The sequence below is a fragment of the Gadus morhua genome, chromosome 4 (assembly GCF_902167405.1).
Source record: "Gadus morhua chromosome 4, gadMor3.0, whole genome shotgun sequence".
Lineage (NCBI taxonomy): Eukaryota > Metazoa > Chordata > Actinopteri > Gadiformes > Gadidae > Gadus > Gadus morhua.
Window position 1 is genome coordinate 22,454,842 of NC_044051.1, and position 24,136 is coordinate 22,478,977.

The 24,136-nt window shown below is 40.4% G+C and overlaps 1 protein-coding gene and 4 long non-coding RNA genes across 5 annotated transcripts; 3 read left to right on the forward strand and 2 right to left on the reverse strand.

Moving 5' to 3' along the window:
- The first annotated feature begins 245 nt into the window (after window positions 1-245).
- Window positions 246-862, forward strand: LOC115541621 (uncharacterized). Its single transcript, XR_003976390.1, has 3 exons — window positions 246-416; window positions 607-660; window positions 749-862. It is a non-coding gene; the product is annotated as an uncharacterized LOC115541621 (long non-coding RNA).
- An 11,580-nt stretch (window positions 863-12,442) lies between these two features.
- Window positions 12,443-13,279, reverse strand: LOC115541619 (uncharacterized). Its single transcript, XR_003976388.1, has 3 exons — window positions 13,134-13,279; window positions 12,724-12,789; window positions 12,443-12,531 (listed from the first exon to the last, which is right to left on the reverse strand). It is a non-coding gene; the product is annotated as an uncharacterized LOC115541619 (long non-coding RNA).
- A 71-nt stretch (window positions 13,280-13,350) lies between these two features.
- Window positions 13,351-15,957, reverse strand: LOC115541379 (uncharacterized). Its single transcript, XM_030353063.1, has 10 exons — window positions 15,422-15,957; window positions 15,235-15,328; window positions 15,029-15,096; window positions 14,697-14,924; window positions 14,543-14,614; window positions 14,277-14,411; window positions 14,049-14,111; window positions 13,729-13,902; window positions 13,494-13,568; window positions 13,351-13,356 (listed from the first exon to the last, which is right to left on the reverse strand). Exons 1-10 carry the CDS (start codon window positions 15,635-15,637, stop codon window positions 13,351-13,353), a joined length of 1,131 nt encoding a protein of 376 aa, XP_030208923.1. The 5' UTR covers window positions 15,638-15,957.
- Window positions 15,958-16,972: 1,015 nt separating this feature from the next.
- LOC115541620 (uncharacterized) lies at window positions 16,973-18,293 on the forward strand. Its single transcript, XR_003976389.1, has 3 exons — window positions 16,973-17,847; window positions 18,038-18,091; window positions 18,180-18,293. It is a non-coding gene; the product is annotated as an uncharacterized LOC115541620 (long non-coding RNA).
- A 5,210-nt stretch (window positions 18,294-23,503) lies between these two features.
- LOC115541622 (uncharacterized) lies at window positions 23,504-24,120 on the forward strand. The gene is made up of 3 exons (XR_003976391.1): window positions 23,504-23,674; window positions 23,865-23,918; window positions 24,007-24,120. It is a non-coding gene; the product is annotated as an uncharacterized LOC115541622 (long non-coding RNA).
- The last annotated feature ends 16 nt before the right edge of the window (window positions 24,121-24,136 follow it).

A 24,136-nucleotide genomic window follows, 5' to 3' on the forward strand; every position in this document is an offset into this window, starting at 1 on the left:
TCGGTGTGGGAGTTATAGCCCCAAACGCGTCTGTCCTTGGTATAGCGCCACCTAGTGGCCGGCGTGTCTGGATTTGGTTATCTGAGTAGCGGTGCCGGACCTGGATCTAGTCATGCAATTGGCGTGTCGGCACCATTTACGGTTTGGGCTGTGGTACCACTTCTAAGGCGTATAGTATAATAATAATAATCCTTACAAAAACAATAGGGATCCAACCTGTTGGCTTGGACCCCTAATTTGGTTGGAGATTTCAAGTCTTATGATTGTACCCATTAGACTATATTTACCAACTCATTTATTAACCTAGCTTACAAAATGTGCATCCCAATCCAAATGACGATTACAAATGGAATATTAACATGACTCTCATTCCTATCTAGAACTTGATGACCTCCGCTGCACGAACGCCTCCCAAGGTATGACAATACTTAATATTGATAAACGGCCATAATTATATTATGGCTATGTGATTTTATTTGGTTAGAGATCAATCCAAATACTTAATATTGATAAACGGCCATAATTATATTATGGCTATGTGATTTAATTTGGTTAGAGATCATTCCAAATTACTAATTAATAACGTTTGTCTTAATTCCTATCTAGAACTGGACAACCTGGACAGCACGACCGTATTATTACAACCTGGACAGCACGACCGTATAATTATATTATGGCTATGTGATTTAATTTGGTTAGAGATCAATCCAAAATACTAATTAATGACTTTGCTCTTTACATTTTGCAGATCTACTACCAAGCCCCTGAAAACGGAAACAGAGGACAATGTAAATGGAGTGTAAATAGAGTGATGTGTTAAGAGTGATGTGTTAAGCGTGAATAAAAAATGAAAAACATTTCATATTGTAATAAAAATGAATGCATATTTATTACACTTAATTTACACAAATTGACATCCAGAGGTGTCAAAAGTATTCACAATCATTACTCAAGTAGAATTATAGATACTAACGTTTAAAAATAAATGAAATATCAACTCAAGCTTTTTACTTAAGTAAAAGTATAAAAGTACTGGTTTGAAAACTACTTAAAGTAATGCAAGGGGGAAAAAATGCCATTAAGGACAAAAGCATAGGCCGTGCCACAGGGGCCTATTGAATTACAATCAGCTTTTTTTGCCAAGTATGCTCACACATACAAGGAATGGAATTTGGTCACTGCATTTATCCCATCTGTGAATTAGTGACACACACAGCCACTTCCCCCCCCAAAACATTTTTCTAAAGGCCATCTAATGACTAATGTTAATGTTGAAAAAATTGGGATGCACCTGTTTCAGACACATTGATACCCATTGAAAATGAATGCATATTAGTACAATGCAAATACATTAAAGAATATGTGTACTACTGAGCATTAACATGTGTTTCATGGAGTGGAAGATATGATGACTAGTGCCCTGAAAGTATTGGAATGGTGCAAAATCGTGTATTTGCGCCCCCTTGTGGCTAAATTTTCCAAAGACAATTTTCCTTTGCCAAATAACTCCCGCCCACATTAATAATTCTTGGCCATATTTTTTATATAGACTCGGGTTAGCCCCTTGATGGTTCCCTTATAGTTTGAAGAACATTCCTCGGGCCTATTAGAAGATATACAATTTCCTCGTTTATTGCGCCCCCTAATGGCAAAATATTCCGATATTTTTATTGAACGCCATTAAGGGTAGCACCGACATGTGTGTAAAATTTGGACTTGATCCGATGTCTAATTGTGGTATTTTTCTGGATTTTTGATTTTCAACGTAAAACGTAGCTAATAAACAAATATTCAAAATGCTACCGTTTCGTAATCGAAGGTCGGATCAAAAAGTGTTTGAGGTTTTCTTTTCGTGTGCGTCTGAAGATGTCGTGTGCAAAGTTTGGTGTTGATTGGTCGAGAAATGTGGGAGGAGTAGGTAAAAAACAGTTTTGCGGTTTTCGCGATTTTGCGAAAAAAAATTCTAGACGCAAATGGGCGTGGCCTATGCCAAAAGATGCAGCAGACTCCAGTGAATATGTGCGTACAAGTTTTTGACTGTGGGAGGTTCGGTGTGGGAGTTATAGCCCCAAACGCGTATTCCTTGGTATAGCGCCACCTAGTGGCCGGCGTGTCTGGATTTTGTCGTCTGCGTAGTGTTCACGGACCTGGATCTAGTCATGCAATTCGCGTGTCCGCACCATTTACGGTTTGGGGTGTGGGCACACTTTTAGTGCTGGAATAATAATAATAATAATAATAATAATCCTTACAAAAACAATAGGGATCCAACCTGTTGGCTTGGACCCCTAATAATAACTAGAACTGCAAGCAGTTATGCAGGGGTCCAAGAAGTGTGCATTTCGCCGGCACAACGCGACAAGAAATGTGCATTTCGCCGGCACAACGCGAAGCAAGTATTCAAAACGCTACCGTGAACAACATGTGGATATAAAGGTTTTGACTGTGGGAGCTTCGGTGTGGGAGTTCTAGCCTAAAACGCGTTTTCAGAACATTCCATGGCCAAATAGGAGATAGACATTGTCGTCGTTTTTTGGCGCCGCCTTGTTGCGAAATTTTCCAAAGAGAATTATCCTTTGCCAAATAACTCCCGCCCACATTAATAATTCTTGGCCATATTTTCTATATAGGCTCGGGATTGCCCCTTGATGGTTTCCCTTGAGTTTGAAGAACATTCCTTTGGCCAATTAGAAGATATACAAATTCCTCGTTTATTCCGCCCCCTTATGGCGAAAATTTCCGAATTTTTTATCGAACGCCATTAAGGGTAGCACCGACATGTGTCTAAAATTTGGACTTGATCCGATGTCTAATTTTGGTATTTTCTGAATTTTTGCGTATCGACGTAAAACGTAGCTAATAAAGCAATATTCAAAACGCTACCGTTTCGTAGTCGAAGGTCGGATCAAAAAAGTATATAGTTTTTCTTTTCGTGTGCGTCTGACGATGTCGTGTGCAAAGTTTGGTGTCGATTGGTCAAGAAATGTGGGCGGAGTAGGGAAAAAACAGTTTTGCGGTTTTCGCGATTTTGCGAAAAAAAATTATAGACGCAAATGGGCGTGGCCTATGCCAAAAGATGCATCAGACTCCAGTGAATCTGTGTGTTCAAGGTTTTGAATGTGGGAGGTTCGGTGTGGGAGTTATAGCCCCAAACGCGATTTTCTTGTTATAGCGCCACCTAGTGGCCGGCAGGTCTGGATTTTGTCGTCTGCTTAGTCCGAACAGATCTGGACCTAGTCATGCAATTTGCGTGTCGGCACAATTTACGGTTTGGGGTGTGGGCCCACTTTTAGGGGGGTAAGAATAATAATAATAGGAATAATCCTTACAAAAACAATAGGGATCCAACCTGTTGGCTTGGACCCCTAATAACTAGAACTGCAAGCAGTTATGCAGGGGTCCAAGATATGTGCATTTTGCCGGCACAACGCGACAAGAAATGTGCGTTTCGCCGGCACAACGCGAAGCAAGTATTCAAAACGCTACCGTGAACAACCTGTGGATACAAAGGTTTCGACTGTGGGAGGTTCGGTGTGGGAGTTATAGCTCCAATCGTCTTGTCCGCTACCGTTTCGATTGGTTTGCTTTACCAGAGCCCCGTTGGCCAGCATGTTTCCAGGTCCATTCAGACAGTGTCTTGGATGGACCTGGAATACAGACACACTGTTTCCGCCTCTCACGACGTGGACGAGGGGTTGGGTTTTGAGAGGCACATTTTTTTGAAAAAATCAAACAATCCAAATGGTATTTTAAAGATTGAATAAAAAGGTAACCTAAATCCATGGCTAACATACTACAATGAGGGTACATCATATATCTGTGGATTAATACTTACGTAATGTTATCAATGGTTTGTTAATGCGCATTTAACACTATTTAATGTTGAGTAATGATTGGTTAGGCATTAAGTAGACTTAGTTAACTATACTTACTATTGCATTAACTAAGCATAACAGTTAGTTGTACTTAGTTAATACTTATCTTAGCATTAACTAAGTAAAACTAACTGTAATGCTTAGTTAATGCTAAGATAAGTATTAACTAAGCATTAGTTAGTTTCACTTGGCTGATGCTTAGATTAGCATTAACTAAGGATAACAGTTAGTTTGACTTAGTTAATGTTTATCAAGCATTACGCAAGCATTTAGAAATGGTTAGTTAGCTATGAGTTATTAACTAAGCATTAACAAATAGTTTATCAATGTACCCTTATTGTAAATTGTAAGTTGTAGATGAATAGGGAAAAAATGCTGAAGAGGGACAAAATATCTATGGCTTTTATTAGAGGGGCAAATAAAAAAAAAAATTAAAAAAAAATGGGGAGAAAATTTAAAGTAAAAATCCCAAAGTAAAAAATGGATAATATTTATTATTTATTAGAAAAAATAGAAGAGACGAAGACATAACATTTAAAACATTGGGTAGTGCTAAAGAAAGAAAACCTTAACTATGGCTTTGTTTCGAGGGGCAAATCCATAACCAAAAAATGGGGAGAAAATGCATTATTTATTAGAAAAAAAAAAAAAAGAAAAAAAAAAATAGAATATTTAATATTTAATATTTATTTGAAAAAATAGAAAAGACAAAGACAAAACATTTAAAACATTGGGTAGTGCTAAAAAAAACCCCCATATCTATGGCTTTGTTTAGTGGGGCAAATCCATTAAAAAAAATGGGGAGAAAATTCATTATTTATTAGAAAAAATAGAAAATTAAAAATATATATTTAATATTTATTATTTATTTGAAAAAATAGAAAAGACAGACAAAACATTTAAATTATTGGGTAGTGCTAAAACCTGCGAGCCAAACGAGCTAACCAGTTACAGAAGGAAATCTAAACAGAGGCACTCATGATCGGAGTAGTACGTGGACAGAATTCGCACTTTGATATCAGTGGGATTAATGTCACGAATGTATACGTGATCAATTGTTGTGTCGTTTTCTGTGGTTGGCAAAGAGACAATCTGGGTGTAACCTTGCTGTCGCATGAAATTTTCTGTAGATTTAGAAACGAGGGCATTGTCGTTGAAGTCACCCATAATTACCTTTCCTCCTGAAAGTTGGTTAAAGTGTTGCATTGCCAAAGCGAGATTGTGTTTGAATAAGGCGAGTTGATATGATGGCGGTTTGTACAGCACCATGTAATTGTAATTCAAAGGCTGAACATTAAACATGATGGCTTCCAAGTCACTGCATGGCATGTGTATAATGTTACAAGTGATGTGGTCTTTGTGATAGTAGCCCACACCACCGTGCCGTTTGTTTACCAAGTCTTGGAATTGGGTCATGTTATGGTAGGATTGGGACCGGAGTTTGTGATTAAAAGTCCAACCAGGCATTTCAATGGAACTGACTGATGTGCTTTGTTCCAGCCATGTTTCTGTCACGCAAATGATGTCAGCACTCAAGATTCTCTGGTCATGTTTAAGGTCTTCCATGTGTTGACATAGACCTTGAATGTTGTGTAGGCATATTTTGAGGGTTGAAGTAATTTCTGCTGGGGGAGTTGCAATGAATGGTTCCATTTTTTGCAGGGCAATGTCGATGTCTCGTTTTGAATAGAAGGCTTTGGCTGTGTAGTGTTGAATGCTAAGGTTTTCCTCACACGTTACTCGGCTTAATGCTACATATGCTTGGCCAGCTGCAAATATATCTTTGAGGGACACTACAGCTCTTTCTAAAGTTAATCCTTGAACTTTGTGTATGGTACAGGCCCATGCTAGGCGTAACGGGAATTGGCGTCTAGATCCACCAGTCATTGCTTTGTCTTCCACAGCATCTATGGGTGTTGCTTGTTGAAATTGTGGCTCCAAGCATAGAGACCTACTCCTCAGTTTCCTGCCGATTTTGTCATTGTCAAAGTTAACCAAAATGGTTTTGGGAAACTGAATGTTTCCTTGAAATGTTATTTTGCAAACGGTACCGAATACACCATTGACCAATCCGTCGGACAGATCTATATTTTTGATGAGCATAACGCGAGCTGATGGACCAACGATTAACGTTCTGCTTAAGCATGTCTGTTTATCAAAAGTTTGTGGACTACGTTTTTTCGTTACATTTCCTGTGTTAGGGTCTCTCTGAGTATCTTGAGCTTGAATTTGCACTATATCCGTACATGTCTTGTTTAACATGGTGATGTTATGGACTGCCACTGCAGTATTTGTTGAGAAAATGTGAAGGTCCTGTGTCAGTTCCCCCTCGTCTGTCTCGCGTTGTCTTAGTAAGATTTCATCTCGCTCATAAAGATCGTCACCTTTTCTGTGTTTCCTAAGACGATTCAAGGTTTCAGCAAACTCTTTGTTTTTTTGTCGCATTATCTTAGTCAACTCAATGTGAGTGAAATGATTGTTCCACACATCGGTCACCAATTGCTCGCGGTAAAGATGTGTTCCCATTACAGGGCCGAGCTGGAAGAAGTCACCAACTGCCATGATTGATACATTCCCAAACAATGCATAATCTCCTTGTTGCTTTATTTGTCGTAGTCTGCCATGGACATACGTCAGGATTTTATGATCAACCATACTCACCTCGTCCAAAATGAGTATTTGTAAGTCTTTCATGGTGGCTCTTAACGAATTGATTCTTTCATCTCCTAGAGGTTGATATGGCAGTTTGGCAGATGTAGTAATAGCAAAGGTGCTGTGTATTGTGCTTCCGTTGATATTATATGCTGCTACTCCTGTAGGAGCAGCTAGCAAAACATGAGTGTCGTCTGGATTAATGGACATTCTTGCAAAGAGTCTGCATGACTCGTAGTACACAGCTTTAATCAGGTGGGACTTTCCCGTGCCTGCTCCCCCTGAAATGAATACGCGAAACGGGTCAGGGTTTTTGCCATTGACTTTGTCAAGGCACCATGCGCGGATTTTGTAAAAAATTTGAGTTTGTTGTTCGTTTAACGTGCGCATAATGGACAGACCTTCAGCTCTTTGTATCGAGTGTGTGGGAAATTCTTTAGACAGTGTCGCGATTGTGTCTGACTGTAAGTCCGGTATGGCTTCTCTTTCATTTTGATTTGTGTCGTTGTTGTTAGTCATCTCCTCCTGACATTCTAATCGCTCCAACTCAGATTCAGGACAAAGGTCTGCCCATGCCTCGTCGTGAGCCCCGTGGTGCCCTGCAACCTCTTGGCATCTGTCGAGCTCATCTGCATCTACTTCAAACAGGGATCTGTTCAAATCTACAACTTCCTTAACACTTTGCGTTGTATTGCTGCTGTTAGTGATTGAACCGGTCCTGTAAAACTGCTCATAACTGTTGTACGGTGGAGGTTTTATCTCATCTGTTGAATAATGAGGCAAAAACAATTGTAGCAAACTTTGGTAGTGCTTTTCTGGATATTTGGTTTGTGAGAAACGAGCGTATCTAACAACAGCATCAGATCCCCTAGTTCTCATCTTAACGAAGCCAGTGTTTTTTTCCAGTTTAACAGAGCCCTTGCTGTGCTGCTCTTTCCCGTACAGAACTCTGTATTTTGAAACAAATGTGGCTATACAAATATCATGGAAAATTGCGCCCTGGGGGCGGTTTTTGTAGCGGTCCGTTATGCTCGTCATCCATATTGAGTCTGTTGATGTGTCACCCTGTTCTGCTTTGCTTTGAATGACACTGAGAGGAAAACTCATTCTGACAGTATTTTCACCAGTAGGGATAAATGTGACCAGTCTTGAGCTTTCGTTGAGATGCATGTTTGTAACTCGATAAACACTTTCTTGAGCTGAGACCTCGCGATTGTGGAGAAAGACACTTCCCAACTTATTGAGTGTTTGTTTTGCATCTAAATTTCCATGTTTTTTCATTTCATTTTGAGTATGTTGTAACAATAAGCCCATGTCTTGTTCTGCTTTTGAGATGTAGGATATTATGTATACTACACAAGCAAAAGCATCGCAGACATATTGTATGTCCATGTTGGCATCCCAGCAACGCAAAAGGTCTTTGTTGTATTGATTAACGTAAACATCTGATGGGTTGCGTTTGTGTACAACCGCGTTTTTATTGGTTGTCAATCGGTAGGCATTTTCAAACATTTCCTGGGTGATGTTAATGGAAGCAAATAGCTGATCCACAGTGTCAAAGGTTAGTTCTGGACTTGAAAGAGCATGTTTGACCCTTGTCATGACACTTTTAGCCACCTCTTTTTCTTTTCGCATTTCTAATATAGAGACGTCTATCGGATCAGCGTCTGTTACCTCCTGGTTCTCGTCTGTTTTACTTCTACAAAGAAAGGTGTGGTTGCTTGGAGGACGTGGAAAGTTAAATCTGCATGTTGTGCCTTTTTTCCTACAACTCTTTGAGTGCTTGGAGCTGTGTTTTTGAACGCTGGAAACAACTTCATGCAATGCGTCGGTTGCTGGCGGGAGTTCACAACTGATGTATTTATCAATAAATTGTGTGACTTCTTGATCTGTGTTTTTGCCTATTTTCGGTGCATTTTCTACCCAGAACAGACAATGTGTATGGGGTGAGCCGCGTTGCTGGAATTCAACTCTAAAAAATGTCTCGATAACTTTACCAATGGGGTTAGCTGGTGACTTGATGACGTCATTTAGGAAAGTCTGAAACCTGTGTTGGAACATTCTTGCCGCGGTAACCGGATTAGTTTTGAGTAAATTGCACCTCTGTGACCAGTCCAGGTCGTTGACATTTCCCTGTATTTTCTGTAGTCTCATGAAAACATCGATGAGTTCAGTCCAGCGTAAATCAGCACATGAAAATGAACAGAACCAAGTAGGGACACCAAGCTGACGAACCATAGCAAATAGATTTTTCTGTACACCTTGCCAAAAAACTGGAGTCCCTCGGATCGGTTGAAGGAACTTGTAACCGAGATCGGTTTTTAAGACATTTTGTACATAGTCTTTGTTTGAAAGCATGGCGGAAGTTATAGCCAATGATTCCCCTGCATGGTAACCTTTTCTCAGTGCTATGGACACCTTGGAAACAACCTGATAGACCTCAGATAAATATTGAGCATAGAAAATGTAGTCCAAGTTGCTGCTAAACCTCCCATCAGCATTTAGGATTCGTGTGTTGATGTATCTACTGAGAGTGAGCCTGTGGGGCCGTGCATCATGGAATGTACCTGTCCCTTTGGGGAAAAGAGTTGGGAAACATTTTGCTTCATTGCCCTTATCTGTCAGCAGCCTAACAGGACTGTTGCCTTCAGCTGGAGCTATTGATAAAACACTTTCGAAATGCTGATCAAATATTTCTTGTGCGATATCTATTGGTTGCAAACATGTGTCCAAGAGTAACCCGTGTGTTTGAGTTTCATATATGTGGTCAGCTTCTTCATCATCTGACACCTGGTCTGATTGAGTTGTAATGTCACTGCTTTCAGGTGCAGATGGAGTGTCATTAACTGGGTTGCATTCTTTCAAAACAGAGCATGCATCTTCTGGCAAGGGATTTTCCCATTCTGCGTTAAAGTCTATGTCCTTATACCATTTATTCATGTCCTTTAAACATGCTATCGCATTTTGGATTTTTTGAGTGTGCACATATTGATACTGATAATGCCCCTTATAAGTAAGTTTTCTTTTCAGTTTTATTCGGATCATTAAATCTTGATTTTCTAGCCTTGGGAGAACCGAAGTGACTACATCGCTGTTTGATGGAACGCAAGTCACCGGCCCATGGACAGAATTCTGAGAACCTCGTGGCAATGCCACAAGTCGCATAAAGGGAATATTCAATGCGCACAGGTGTTGTTCTAATGAGTTCAGTGTGCCTAATTCGTCAGGAATTGGATCCAATGCCATATTGTTCACAGCGCTCTCCTGGGGAACCTTACCACTGAGTATCTTGGAGTTACAACTGAAACATATCCACAATTTCCCAGCAACTGTCTGTTTTAGTGTGCACGGCGATAAACATGCGTTATCGCATTGATGGAGATATTTTGTGGTAATGCATTGTTTTGCAATTGCCGACACAGTTGAAGCCTTGGATTCATATGAAGTTATGTCACATAATCTAACTTGCTTTCGGAACAATAATCTGTGACATGAACAACAAACATGCTCTGGACCATGTTTGACCTCTTCTTGAAAGAGCTCAATTACAAAGTCTATATTGTGTTTTAAGAGGGTTAGATTAAGTCTCTTTTGACAGTTTCTTTCAATTAAAGAGGGCTTACAAGCCGGATCTTCTCTGTATTTGATTACAGTTCTTTGTTTCACCTGGTTACGATGGGCAGGATTATTAGCATATTTTTCGATACTGCTGTTTATTACTTCTTGTTTGAACGTTTCATTATTAGCATATTTTTCAATACTGCGGTTTTTTACTTGTTCTTTGTACGTTTCATTATTAGCATATTTTTCAATACTGCGGTTTTGTACTTGTTCTTTGTACGTTTCATTATTAGCATATTTTTCAATACTGCGGTTTTTTACTTGTTCTTTGTACGTTTCATTATTAGCATATTTTTCAATACTACGGTTTTTTACTTGTTCTTTGTACGTTTCATTATTAGCATATTTTTCAATACTGCTTTTTTTTACTTGTCCTTTGAACGTTTCATTAGTGGCATATTTTTCAATACTGCGGTTTTTTAATTTTGCTTGATACTGTTCATCACAATTATATCTTTGTTGTGCTTTTCGTTTTTTTTGTACTTTATCACTCCATTTTTTGCGTGGTGAAACAAGGTCTGCATTGGACATTTTGTGCGATATTTCACAGAAGCAAGTTAAACTAAAGCATGTATGAGAGGTTTTTCCTTTAACACATGCAATTGGTTCATAATGGCATTCGTTGCAATGATTCAGATATATAGCTTTTCTTGAAATTGGCTCAATGTTCGCTGTAAACGTAATCCATTTTTGTTGAGTGTATGTGTAAATATCAACACAGAGAAAATCTGCAGAAGCTTGTATTTCCAACTCTGTTGCCCAAGATCCAACATAATTCATTTTTGAGTCCTGGAGATATTGCTCCACAGAATCAAATTGCCGTCTTAGACAAGTAATGTAATTAAGTGGATTATTTGAGATGTGATTCACTACAGCCTTTCGAAAGGCCTTGTGATGTGACTCGCAACCACTCAATACAGACGAAAGAGAACGAAAGAAACAATTACCGTCACCTTCAATGGATGTTGTTTGGCATGGCTCAGGCTGTGCCATATCGAAGTTCTGTACAAGAATATTTGGATCGAGGCTTGGTACGATATTCAGTTTGATGCAGATCCTGTTTTTTTCCCTTAATGTCAATCCAGTAAATATTATATTGGGGCTATCTGTTACAGAAATTAAACAGACATCTGATGCACCCTCTGTGTGAATTGGAGGATCACTGTCAATGTTTACAGTTGTGTCACATGTAGAAGTGTTTGCCACAGGCTGCACAGTTTCAAGGGAAAAAGACGTGTTTACTGCAAGGGAATTTCTATCTGTTACAGAAAGGACACAGAGATCAGAGTCACTGTCAGTGTCCAAAGTACCGTCATGTGCCGAAGTGCTGGCTTCAGGCTGTGCAGTTAAAGCAGTAAATGGTGAGTTTACCTCAACAGCTTTCACACCAGTGACTTCAAACACCTTGTTTGGGATATCAAAAGCATGTGGATGATTTTGATATAAGGAATTGACAAGGTTCTCAATATGGTCATATAACTCATACACAGTAGCATAGTGCGCTACTATGCTGGTTCCATCCGGTGCAACCGAACCCCAAGTACTACGAGAATGAGGATCGAAAACTGCAAAAGCAGTTTCGACCTTGAAAACGGCACAGACACTTCCTTGGATGTTGAGCAAGCATGTGTCTGTCTGCAGCAGTGTCTTCTGAATAGCCTCATCTAAAGGCATGGCTATGTTTTGCAAAGAAGCGTCATAATCATGCTTTTGATCAAGACTTCCAGTGAGTGTATCAAAATATTCCAAACTAAATAATTTATTGTTTAATTTGCAGTGTCTGGGTAACTCGGAAATGAAAATATGCCCACTGGTTTTGGCTGCACTGATTTCCTTATTTTCTAGCATAGATGTGTACAAGCCATTACCTTGTTTTAGAATATGATGAATGTTCTTTTTTTTCCATTTGAGAACGCTATGGGTGGTGTGGGTCATAATCGCCGCTATGCCATTTGTAGCACACTGCTTACCTGCATTTTCCCCGAATATGTGGCTGCTCTGGTCAAACGATCCTTGAAGACACCCAGGGTTGTCATAAGTCACATGACTTGATGTAGCAGCTCTGGCAGGTGCAAAAACACAGGGTGCCTAAAAACACAACAGTAGTTCAATCAAAAAGGAGTGTAACCAATAGTTTATATCGAAATTAACAAGGAATTCATAAAAAAGGCTAGGAATCAATCAGCTGTAGTTCATGGCTGTGTATAATGGGAAAACGGAATTGTACATGAAATTAACATTCCTTTAACTAATTTCCAAGATCTAATAATTGGCAGGAAAACTCACAAGGAACAGGGAATAACATGTTAAAAATAAGTACCTTCTGATTGCCAAGTGTTACATGAGGATCTTCAAGCTGGCCATTGTCCTCAGGCGGGCTCTGCTGAAATGACAATTCAGTGTTTTTAAAAGCATGTTGGTTCCCAGTAAGTAATTTGAAAATGTACATAGTATAGGCAAATTAGTCAGAACTGCACACTTACACCATATCAATGTTTTAAAAGAATAAACACATCAAAACAAAATGGGTGGCTTTTCCCGTTGGTATACAATCTTTCCACTAGTAATTACATACCTGCTGACTGCTCGCAGTGACCTCAGGTGCTGGTTCAAACGGCTCATGGTCCTCAATGTGTGTCATCTGCAATCACAAACATTACGAATGTTAAAAAAAATTGGTTTACCCCTACATGCAAACTCATAAGACATAGAAAAGGGGACATTAGGTGTATTGTGGTGAACAGAATTAAGGACAAAGAACTTTTATTTCAGTTCAGTTTAAATAATTAAAATGAGCACAACAAGTTCATCAGCAAACCTTGACATTTCCAATTCATAGTGTGTAGATATTACCAAGAACATATTAAAAACAGTTAAACTATGTTGATTGTAATTATGAAGTAAAAATGTAAATGTTTGTAGATACTGATCCTGGAACAGATTGATTGCTTATTTGCAAATCATTTTTTATATTGTTGTCATTACCTTGGTTGAACATCCCAAGAAGCTGGTCTCATTGGCTGTTGGTTTATCAGCCTGGGCCATCACAACTTTTGGTCCCCAAGGTGTTGGCTCCTCTTGTTTTCTCTGTCCAGAGACAACCCGAGCAGTTGGCTGGTTCACCTTCTACAATGAGGTAAGGGAGCAAAATTATCATGAGATACAATTGTATGAAAATTGAAAAGTGGGCAGTTCAAAGAACTTACTGCTAATGTAGTTTATTTAAAACAGTAACAAACATAGTGTTGTGCACGCCTGTATTTTGTGGGGCTACATACAAATTTAACAACAAAACCCAAATATTAAATGATTACAAGATGCTCTCTTTTTCCCCCAAACCTTTACCTCAAAAAACTCTGTTTGAAGAAACGGCCACTCATCAACACACAGAGTCTTGTCATCCCCCTCCGGTTGAGCAAACTGCAAAGACATAGTAAGAATTATATGTACATTACAATTGAGAAATGGAAACCCAAAATTACACTTTCTTAAAGGGAACTTAGAGAAAATATCAAAAGAATAGAGAACCGCACTCTATTCACTGAATGTGTTTAATCATTACATGTTGTATGCAAATTACCTTGCTCGAATGCACAAAGACGCTGCCCTCCAGAGTGGCTGGCACAGCAGCTTCTGGAACAGGTCGAGGAGGAGGTACGCCCTCCAGAGTAGCTGGTACAGCAGCTTCTGGAACAGGTCGAGGGGGAGGTACCAGCTTCGAAGGTTTGGCAATCCTTGCTGGAGTTTGAAGTGCCTGGAAAATAATTGTAAATCATTGGCAAAACAATACCTACACAGAGAATGTTGGGCTATCTCTTGTGTTAAAGGCGAAATCAGAAAATAGTTGTTCCTGTGTTTCAACCAAAAAACAAGTACATATTTCACTGAGAAATTACCAACCTCAAGGCGGGCCTTCTTTCCTTTGGAGACCACAGCCGTGGTTCCATGTGCCACCTTCCGTTTCTATCATAATGGAAGAGAACGGAAATGATAACAGTTAATGAAATATAACACTTTTATTATCAATGCAACTATCTGTACCATACAATGTAAAGCTTGTCATATAGGATTACAGGTGCTATTAATATGTATGCACTCACCAACAGTTATTAAAATCACACAAATTACCTTTGAGCGATTCCCCATGGGGACGTCAAGGTTGGATGGAACAATGCGATCCATTGCAGCCAACTTGTCAGTGCTAAACCGGATAGGGTTTAGCACGACAAAGCACTCCCTCAGGACCAGAGGAGGCACACAAACCTAGAAATAAAAAGCAGAATTGAGCCATTGACCATTTGCCTTGTCTTATAGGAATAGCATTTAAATGAAACAACAAATGTACGCATCATTACGGTTTAATTTCCTATCAGCTATCATACCAATGTACAAACCTCATGAGGAAGGATCCGCACGGAAGACTGATCCCAGTCCTCAGGCGCATCCCAGGACTCAGGTTGGCTGCGCTATAAACACATAGGGGGAATTAGTATTCAATAAATGTGGCCTAACTAAAACTAAAGCTCTTCAAAATTGTATAACTTTTACCTTTCCGCGACGTCCGACGACAGTTTCCTTGAAGGGGTCAAGGGGACGTGGACGTGAAACCTCTCCCTTCACAACCACGGTGGTAGCAAAGGGTCTCACAGTCGGGGGTGACTTGGGAGGAGACACAGGCGGAGGTGTAACAGGCAGAGGTGACTGTAGCTGCCGAAAGGAGAAGTGCCACAGAAGCTTCGCGAGAAGCGGCATCCCCAGATCGTCACTCAGGTGGATCTATTATAATGAGAAGCACGGGTTATTATTGAAATAAACTGCTTTTGCCATATAAAAATGACATTACATGAATTTCTCACGTGCCAAGTTATAACACGACTTACCCCATCACGACTCCACAAGGCACGCGAGTCCAGCGGAAAGCGGTCAGCTGTGACGCAGTACTCTACACCTGCAGAAGAAAACAAATATTAAACCATACACTATACACATATTTTACACGTGGTACCAAGAGGTGGTGTTGATACACTAAAAGCTTTCCTACAAAGATATTCTATACTGACATTATCTCTTAATCATTTTTACATACCGTTCTTTGCTGCAACGCGACGAAACTCCTCTCGAAGGAATTGTTGCGGTGCCAATTCACTCGCCAGCCGGGGAGGGAAATCGAGCACAAACACCTGATCCGCACAAAAGTTTTGGATTACACACTATACAATTCTGTTAAATAGTCTGCCTTGAAAATACACTTTATTTTGTAACACAAAAACTACCTTAGGCCATCGACTGCGGGCAGCTCTCAGAAGTCCATCGAAGGCAACTCCAGCCGCTTCGATGCCGGGCGTCGCCGTGAGGTTGTTGCTTGGAGCCAGCAAGCAAACGATGTCGGGAGTTCTGGGGATGTCTGCGTTCAGCAACTCAGTGCGGAGCTCAGCGGCAGACGCCCCAGGCGTAGACAGGAACCCAAACGAAAGGCAACCGTCTGGCATCCTTACGTAACGGTCAACCAACGCACGCAGATGCGAGTCGCCCACAAACAGCACAAACTATAAATAAGGACAAATAAAAAGTTGTCATTCCACTCCAAACATATTCCACAGCTAAATTATACATAATTTTCTGAAAGGTCTTTGACAAGTTTACCTGCTTAACTGGAGACTCAGGAGGGAGATCCAATCGATGGAACTTCCCAGTGAGGGCAGAGACAGGCCAAGGCTTGACACGGTGACGAGCTCCAGTGCCACGCACTAATAGAGAGACAAATTCAACGCAAAACTAAAATGAATAACTTGTCTCGAGCTGTTGATCTAAAAGTCAAACATCACGCAAAACTAAAATGAATAACTTGTCTCGAGCTGTTGATCTAAAAGTCAAACATCACACATTCATGCAATAGAATTCTGAGGAATATAAATGAGTTGAAAACATTATTGTATCTTTACGACTACATACCAGGGAGGAAGCCTCTAGCCAGAGTCGTTGCCATCGGAAGAATCGTCCTCATCCTCACCTTGGCTGCAGCCGAAGCGCGCGAGGCACGAGGCATCTAATGATTTCACAATAAGAAAAATAGAATGCTTCAAAATAGGTACAAGATTTCCCTTTACAAATATACATCAAGAAAGGCTGCATGAAAACCCCACCCTGTACAGAGATGTATTTATGTAATTATAACCATGTGTTTTCATATGAAATGAACATTAAACAGAACAGATGGGTGCAATAAATACACACACGCACAAGGTGTTCATGTGAAATCAATATATGGGCTAAAGCACAGCATTTAAAACACATTGCATATGGTGGACAGAGGTAGAGTTTAGACTGTTGGGCGGATGTGTGCGTGTAAAAAGTGAATGTAACACGACATTTCAGCATTTAAAACACATTGCATTGTATGGACAGAGTCCACCAGAAAGCTTTTCTGTGGTAATATGGCTGGCGGCCTAGACGCCGCCGTTTCAACCCTCTGCGCATCTACTCGGCGCAGACGTGATCCCCTGTAGTATCGCGACATGCTAATTTAGCCGCTACCCAAACAACTACAACCCTAACCCTACATTGAAAACCTATCAACATCACTGCCGAAGAGAAAAGCTGCGTTTGTAAGAAACCAAACCGGACAAGCGCCGTTTCAACCCTCTGCGCATCTACTCGGCGCAGACGTGATCCACTGTAGTATCGTGACATGCAAATTTAGCCGCTACCAAAACAACTACAACCCTAACCCTACATTAAAAACCTATCAACATCACTGCCGAAGAGAAAAGCTGCGTTTGTAAGAAACCAAACTGTTTGTAAATCCGTCAAGATTTCAGCGAGAAAGGAGTATTAGCGTTTGTGCAGATCGCAAAATGGCGGCCTAGACGCCGCCGTATGGCAATAAACATAAATATCCATTTCAGATGATCCCACGTTTTGTCGTTTCGAGAGTTAAATAATGAACACTATATAGCAAAGGATTTGCGACAAAATATCATGCCTTCAGTGTGTTTTGTATTATACATACAGCGTCACTGACTTAAGTCCGCTACAACAGATCCCACCACAAAGCTTTTCTGTGGCAAAATGGCGGCCTAGACGCCGCCGTATGGCATCCAAATAATATATATACAGGATCCACGGGCTTTAATGTTTTGTCGCAAATCCTTTGCTTGCCATTACTGCATCAAAAGCAAACCGCCAAAGCAACCATGCCAACGTAATACAATAAACATAATTATCCATTGCATAAGGACTTACCTTGACAACGAACTTCTTTGGTTGAACCGCAAAGTTGAAAGACAGAACGTACTCGAAAGAATCCGCTCACAATATTAATCCGTGGAAAGGAGAGCAAAAGGGTCTATCTGAACAAAGATGTCTCAAGCAGAGAAAATCCGATCAGAGTGAGACGACGAGCCGTGCGTCGCTGACGATAGTCATTGCAACTCGCGAAGCACCATGGGAGTATGACACGCCCACACCTCTACAGATGTTGTAGATGAGTTTCTCTTTATATTATGCTTATGTGTTTTAATTTGGTTGGAGATTTCAAGTCTTATGATTGTACCCATTAGACTATATTTACCAACTCATTTATTAACCTAGCTTACAAAATGTGCATCCCAATCCAAATGACGATTACAAATGGAATATTAACATGACTCTCATTCCTATCTAGAACTTGATGACCTCCGCTGCACGAACGCCTCCCAAGGTATGACAATACTTAATATTGATAAACGGCCATAATTATATTATGGCTATGTGATTTTATTTGGTTAGAGATCAATCCAAATACTTAATATTGATAAACGGCCATAATTATATTATGGCTATGTGATTTAATTTGGTTAGAGATCATTCCAAATTACTAATTAATAACGTTTGTCTTAATTCCTATCTAGAACTGGACAACCTGGACAGCACGACCGTATTATTACAACCTGGACAGCACGACCGTATAATTATATTATGGCTATGTGATTTAATTTGGTTAGAGATCAATCCAAAATACTAATTAATGACTTTGCTCTTTACATTTTGCAGATCTACTACCAAGCCCCTGAAAACGGAAACAGAGGACAATGTAAATGGAGTGTAAATAGAGTGATGTGTTAAGAGTGATGTGTTAAGCGTGAATAAAAAATGAAAAACATTTCATATTGTAATAAAAATGAATGCATATTTATTACACTTAATTTACACAAATTGACATCCAGAGGTGTCAAAAGTATTCACAATCATTACTCAAGTAGAATTATAGATACTAACGTTTAAAAATAAATGAAATATCAACTCAAGCTTTTTACTTAAGTAAAAGTATAAAAGTACTGGTTTGAAAACTACTTAAAGTAATGCAAGGGGGAAAAAATGCCATTAAGGACAAAAGCATAGGCCGTGCCACAGGGGCCTATTGAATTACAATCAGCTTTTTTTGCCAAGTATGCTCACACATACAAGGAATGGAATTTGGTCACTGCATTTATCCCATCTGTGAATTAGTGACACACACAGCCACTTCCCCCCCCAAAACATTTTTCTAAAGGCCATCTAATGACTAATGTTAATGTTGAAAAAATTGGGATGCACCTGTTTCAGACACATTGATACCCATTGAAAATGAATGCATATTAGTACAATGCAAATACATTAAAGAATATGTGTACTACTGAGCATTAACATGTGTTTCATGGAGTGGAAGATATGATGACTAGTGCCCTGAAAGTATTGGAATGGTGCAAAATCGTGTATTTGCGCCCCCTTGTGGCTAAATTTTCCAAAGACAATTTTCCTTTGCCAAATAACTCCCGCCCACATTAATAATTCTTGGCCATATTTTTTATATAGACTCGGGTTAGCCCCTTGATGGTTCCCTTATAGTTTGAAGAACATTCCTCGGGCCTATTAGAAGATATACAATTTCCTCGTTTATTGCGCCCCCTAATGGCAAAATATTCCGATATTTTTATTGAACGCCATTAAGGGTAGCACCGACATGTGTGTAAAATTTGGACTTGATCCGATGTCTAATTGTGGTATTTTTCTGGATTTTTGATTTTCAACGTAAAACGTAGCTAATAAACAAATATTCAAAATGCTACCGTTTCGTAATCGAAGGTCGGATCAAAAAGTGTTTGAGGTTTTCTTTTCGTGTGCGTCTGAAGATGTCGTGTGCAAAGTTTGGTGTTGATTGGTCGAGAAATGTGGGAGGAGTAGGTAAAAAACAGTTTTGCGGTTTTCGCGATTTTGCGAAAAAAAATTCTAGACGCAAATGGGCGTGGCCTATGCCAAAAGATGCAGCAGACTCCAGTGAATATGTGCGTACAAGTTTTTGACTGTGGGAGGTTCGGTGTGGGAGTTATAGCCCCAAACGCGTATTCCTTGGTATAGCGCCACCTAGTGGCCGGCGTGTCTGGATTTTGTCGTCTGCGTAGTGTTCACGGACCTGGATCTAGTCATGCAATTCGCGTGTCCGCACCATTTACGGTTTGGGGTGTGGGCACACTTTTAGTGCTGGAATAATAATAATAATAATAATAATAATCCTTACAAAAACAATAGGGATCCAACCTGTTGGCTTGGACCCCTAACTAGAACTGCAAGCAGTTATGCAGGGGTCCAAGAAGTGTGCATTTCGCCGGCACAACGCGACAAGAAATGTGCGTTTCGCCGGCACAACGCGAAGCAAGTATTGAAAACGCTACCGTGAACAACATGTGGATATAAAGGCTTTGACTGTGGGAGCTTCGGTGTGGGAGTTATAGCCTAAAACGCGTTTTCCGAACATTGGCCAAATAGGAGATAGACAATGTCGTCGTTTTTTGGCGCCACCCTGTGGCGAAATTTTCCAAAGACAATTTTCCTTTGCCAAATAACTCCCGCCCACATTAATAATTCTTGGCCATATTTTCTATATAGACTCGGGTTTGCCCCTTGATGGTTCGCTTATAGTTTGAAGAACATTCCTCAGGCCAATTACAAGATATACAATTTCCTCGTTTATTGCGCCCCCTTAGGGCGTAATTTTCCGATATTTTTATTGAACGCCATTAAGGGTAGCACCGACATGTGTGAAAAATTTGGACTCGATCCGATGTCTAATTCTGGATTTTTTTGGATTTTGGATTTTCCACGTCTAATTTAGCTAATATACCAATATTCAAAACGCTACCCTTTCGTCATCGAAGGTCGGATCAAAAAAGTAATGCAGGAATTATTTTCGTGTAGGTCTGAAGATGCCGTTTGCAAAGTTTTGTGTCAATTGGTCGAGAAATGTGGGAGGAGTAGCGATAAAACTGTTTTGCGGTTTTCGCGATTTTGCGAAAAAAAAATTTAGACGCAAATGGGCGTGGCCTATGCCAAAAGATGCAGCAGACTCCAGTGAATATGTGGGTACAAGTTTTTGAATGTGGGAGGTTCGGTGTGGGAGTTATAGCCCCAAACGCGTATTCCTTGGTATAGCGCCACCTAGTGACCGGCGTGTCTGGATTTTGTTATCTGAGTAGCGGTGCCGGACCTGAATCTAGTCATGCTATTGGCATGTCCGCACCATTTACGGTTTGGGCTGTGGGCCCACTTTTAGCGCGGGAAGTATAATAACTAGAACTGCAAGCAGTTATGCAGGGGTCCAAGAAGTGTGCATTTCGCCGGCACAACGCGACAAGAAATGTGCGTTTCGCCGGCACAAAGCGAAGCATGTGTTCAAAACGCTACCCTGAACCTGTGGATACAAAGGATTTGACTGTGGTAGGAGTAGCGAGTAGTCAGTGTAGCGTTTTCGCGGCGAAATTTTGTAGAAGATATACAATTTCCTCGTTTATTGCGCCCCCTAATGGCGAAATTTTCCGAAATTTTTATCGAACGACATTAAGGTTAGCACCAACATGTGTGTAAAATGTGGACTGGATCCGATGTCTAATTTTTGATTTCTTTGGATTTTTGATATTCCACGTCTAATTTAGCTAATAAACCAATATTCAAAACGCTACCGTTTCGTTATCGAAGGACGGATCAAAAAAGTAATGCAGGAATTCTTTTCGTGTAGGTCTGACGATGTCGTGTGCAAAGTTTTGTGTCAATTGGTCGAGAAATGTGGGAGGAGTAGCGAAAAAACATTTTTGCGGTTTTCGCGATATAGCGAAAAATATTCCTAGACGCAAATGGGCGTGGCCTAGGCCAAAAGATGCAGCAGACTCCAGTGCATCTGTGTGTACAAGTTTTTGGACTCTGGGAGGTTCGGTGTGGGAGTTATAGCCCCAAACGCGTCTGTCCTTGGTATAGCGCCACCTAGTGGCCGGCGTGTCTGGATTTGGTTATCTGAGTAGCGGTGCCGGACCTGGATCTAGTCATGCAATTGGCGTGTCGGCACCATTTACGGTTTGGGCTGTGGTACCACTTCTAAGGCGTATAGTATAATAACTAGAACTGCAAGCAGTTATGCAGGGGTCCAAGAAGTGTGCATTTCGCCGGCACAACGCGACAAGAAATGTGCGTTTCGCCGGCACAACGCGAAGCATGTGTTCAAAACGCTACCCTGAACCTGTGGATACAAAGGATTTGACTGTGGTAGGAGTAGCGAGAAGTCAGTGTAGCGTTTTCGCGGCGAAATTTTTTAGAAGATATACAATTTCCTCGTTTATTGCGCCCCCTAATGGCGAAATTTTCCGAATTTTTTATCGAACGACATTAAGGCTAGCCCCGACATGTGTGTAAAATGTGGACTCGATCCGATGTCTAATTTTGGTTTTTTTTGATTTTTGATTTTCCACGTCAAATTTAGCTAATAAACCAATATTCAAAACGCTACCGTTTCGTCGTCGAAAGTCGGATCAAAAAACTGTCAGAGGGTTTCTTTGCGTGTGCGTCTGAAGATGCCGTGAGCCAAGTTTGGTGTTGATTGGTCAAGAAATGCTGGAGGAGTAGCGAAAAAACTGTTTTGCGGTTTTCGCGATTTTGCGAAAAAAAATTCTAGACGCAAATGGGCGTGGCCTATGCCAAAAGATGCAGCAGACTCCAGTGCATCTGTGTGTACAAGTTTTTGGACTCTGGTACGTTCGGTGTGGGAGTTATAGCCCCAAACGCGTATTCCCTGGTATAGCGCCACCTAGTGGCCGGCATGTCTGGATTTGGTCGACTGCATAGTCTTCACGTACCTGGATCTAGTCATGTAATTGGCGTGTGTGCACCATTTACGGTTTGGGCTGTAGTACCACTTTCTTGGTAGGAAGTATAAGAATAACTAGAACTGCAAGCAGTTATGCAGGGGTCCAAGAAGTGTGCATTTCGCCGGCACAACGCGACGAGAAATGTGCGTTTCGCCGGCACAATGCGAAGCAAGTATTCAAAACGCTACCGTGAACAACATGTGGATATAAAGGTTTTGACTGTGGGAGCTTCGGTGTGGGAGTTATAGCCTAAAACGCGTTTTCAGAACATTGGCCAAATAGGAGATAGACAATGTCGTCGTTTTTTGGCGCCGCCCTGTGGCGAAATTTTCAAAAGAGAATTTTCCTTTTCCAAATAACTCCCGCCCACATCAATAATTCTTGACCATAATTTTTATATAGACTCGGGTTTGCCCCTTGATGGTTCCCTCATAGTTTGAAGAACATTCCTTTTGCCAATTAGAAGATATACAATTTCCTCGTTTATTGCGCCCCCTAATGGCAAAATTTTCCGATTTTTTTATCGAACGCCATTAAGGGTAGCACCGACATGTGTCTAAAATTTGGACTTGATCCGATGTCTAATTTTGGTATTTTCTGAATTTTTGCGTATCGACGTAAAACGTAGCTAATAAAGCAATATTCAAAACGCTACCGTTTCGTAGTCGAAGGTCGGATCAAAAAAGTATATAGTTTTTCTTTTCGTGTGCGTCTGACGATGTCGTGTGCAAAGTTTGGTGTCGATTGGTCAAGAAATGTGGGCGGAGTAGGGAAAAAACAGTTTTGCGGTTTTCGCGATATTGCGAAAAAAAATTATGGACGCAAATGGGCGTGGCCTATGCCAAAAGATGCATCAGACTCCAGTGAATCTGTGTGTTCAAGGTTTTGAATGTGGGAGGTTCGGTGTGGGAGTTATAGCCCCAAACGCGATTTTTTTGTTATAGCGCCACCTAGTGGCCGGCAGGTCTGGATTTTGTCGTCTGCTTAGTCCGAACAGATCTGGACCTAGTCATGCCATTTGCGTGTCGGCACCATTTACGGTTTGGGGTGTGGGCCCACTTTTAGGGGGGTAAGAATAATAATAATAATAGGAATAATCCTTACAAAAACAATAGGGATCCAACCTGTTGGCTTGGACCCCTAATAATAATCCTTACAAAAACAATAGGGATCCAACCTGTTGGCTTGGACCCCTAATTTGGTTGGAGATTTCAAGTCTTATGATTGTACCCATTAGACTATATTTACCAACTCATTTATTAACCTAGCTTACAAAATGTGCATCCCAATCCAAATGACGATTACAAATGGAATATTAACATGACTCTCATTCCTATCTAGAACTTGATGACCTCCGCTGCACGAACGCCTCCCAAGGTATGACAATACTTAATATTGATAAACGGCCATAATTATATTATGGCTATGTGATTTTATTTGGTTAGAGATCAATCCAAATACTTAATATTGATAAACGGCCATAATTATATTATGGCTATGTGATTTAATTTGGTTAGAGATCATTCCAAATTACTAATTAATAACGTTTGTCTTAATTCCTATCTAGAACTGGACAACCTGGACAGCACGACCGTATTATTACAACCTGGACAGCACGACCGTATAATTATATTATGGCTATGTGATTTAATTTGGTTAGAGATCAATCCAAAATACTAATTAATGACTTTGCTCTTTACATTTTGCAGATCTACTACCAAGCCCCTGAAAACGGAAACAGAGGACAATGTAAATGGAGTGTAAATAGAGTGATGTGTTAAGAGTGATGTGTTAAGCGTGAATAAAAAATGAAAAACATTTCATATTGTAATAAAAATG

Bases quoted from the DNA above. Each gene is read 5' to 3' on its own strand.
- LOC115541379 (XM_030353063.1), bottom strand. From the start codon at position 15,637: ATGCCAGACGGTTGCCTTTCGTTTGGGTTCCTGTCTACGCCTGGGGCG. The intron at 15,329-15,421 runs GTAGTTTTTGTG...TGTGCGGATCAG, and splicing joins CCCGCAGTCGATGGCCTAAG to GTGTTTGTGCTCGATTTCCC. The intron at 14,412-14,542 runs GTTTGTACATTG...TTTTATTTCTAG, and splicing joins TGCGGATCCTTCCTCATGAG to GTTTGTGTGCCTCCTCTGGT.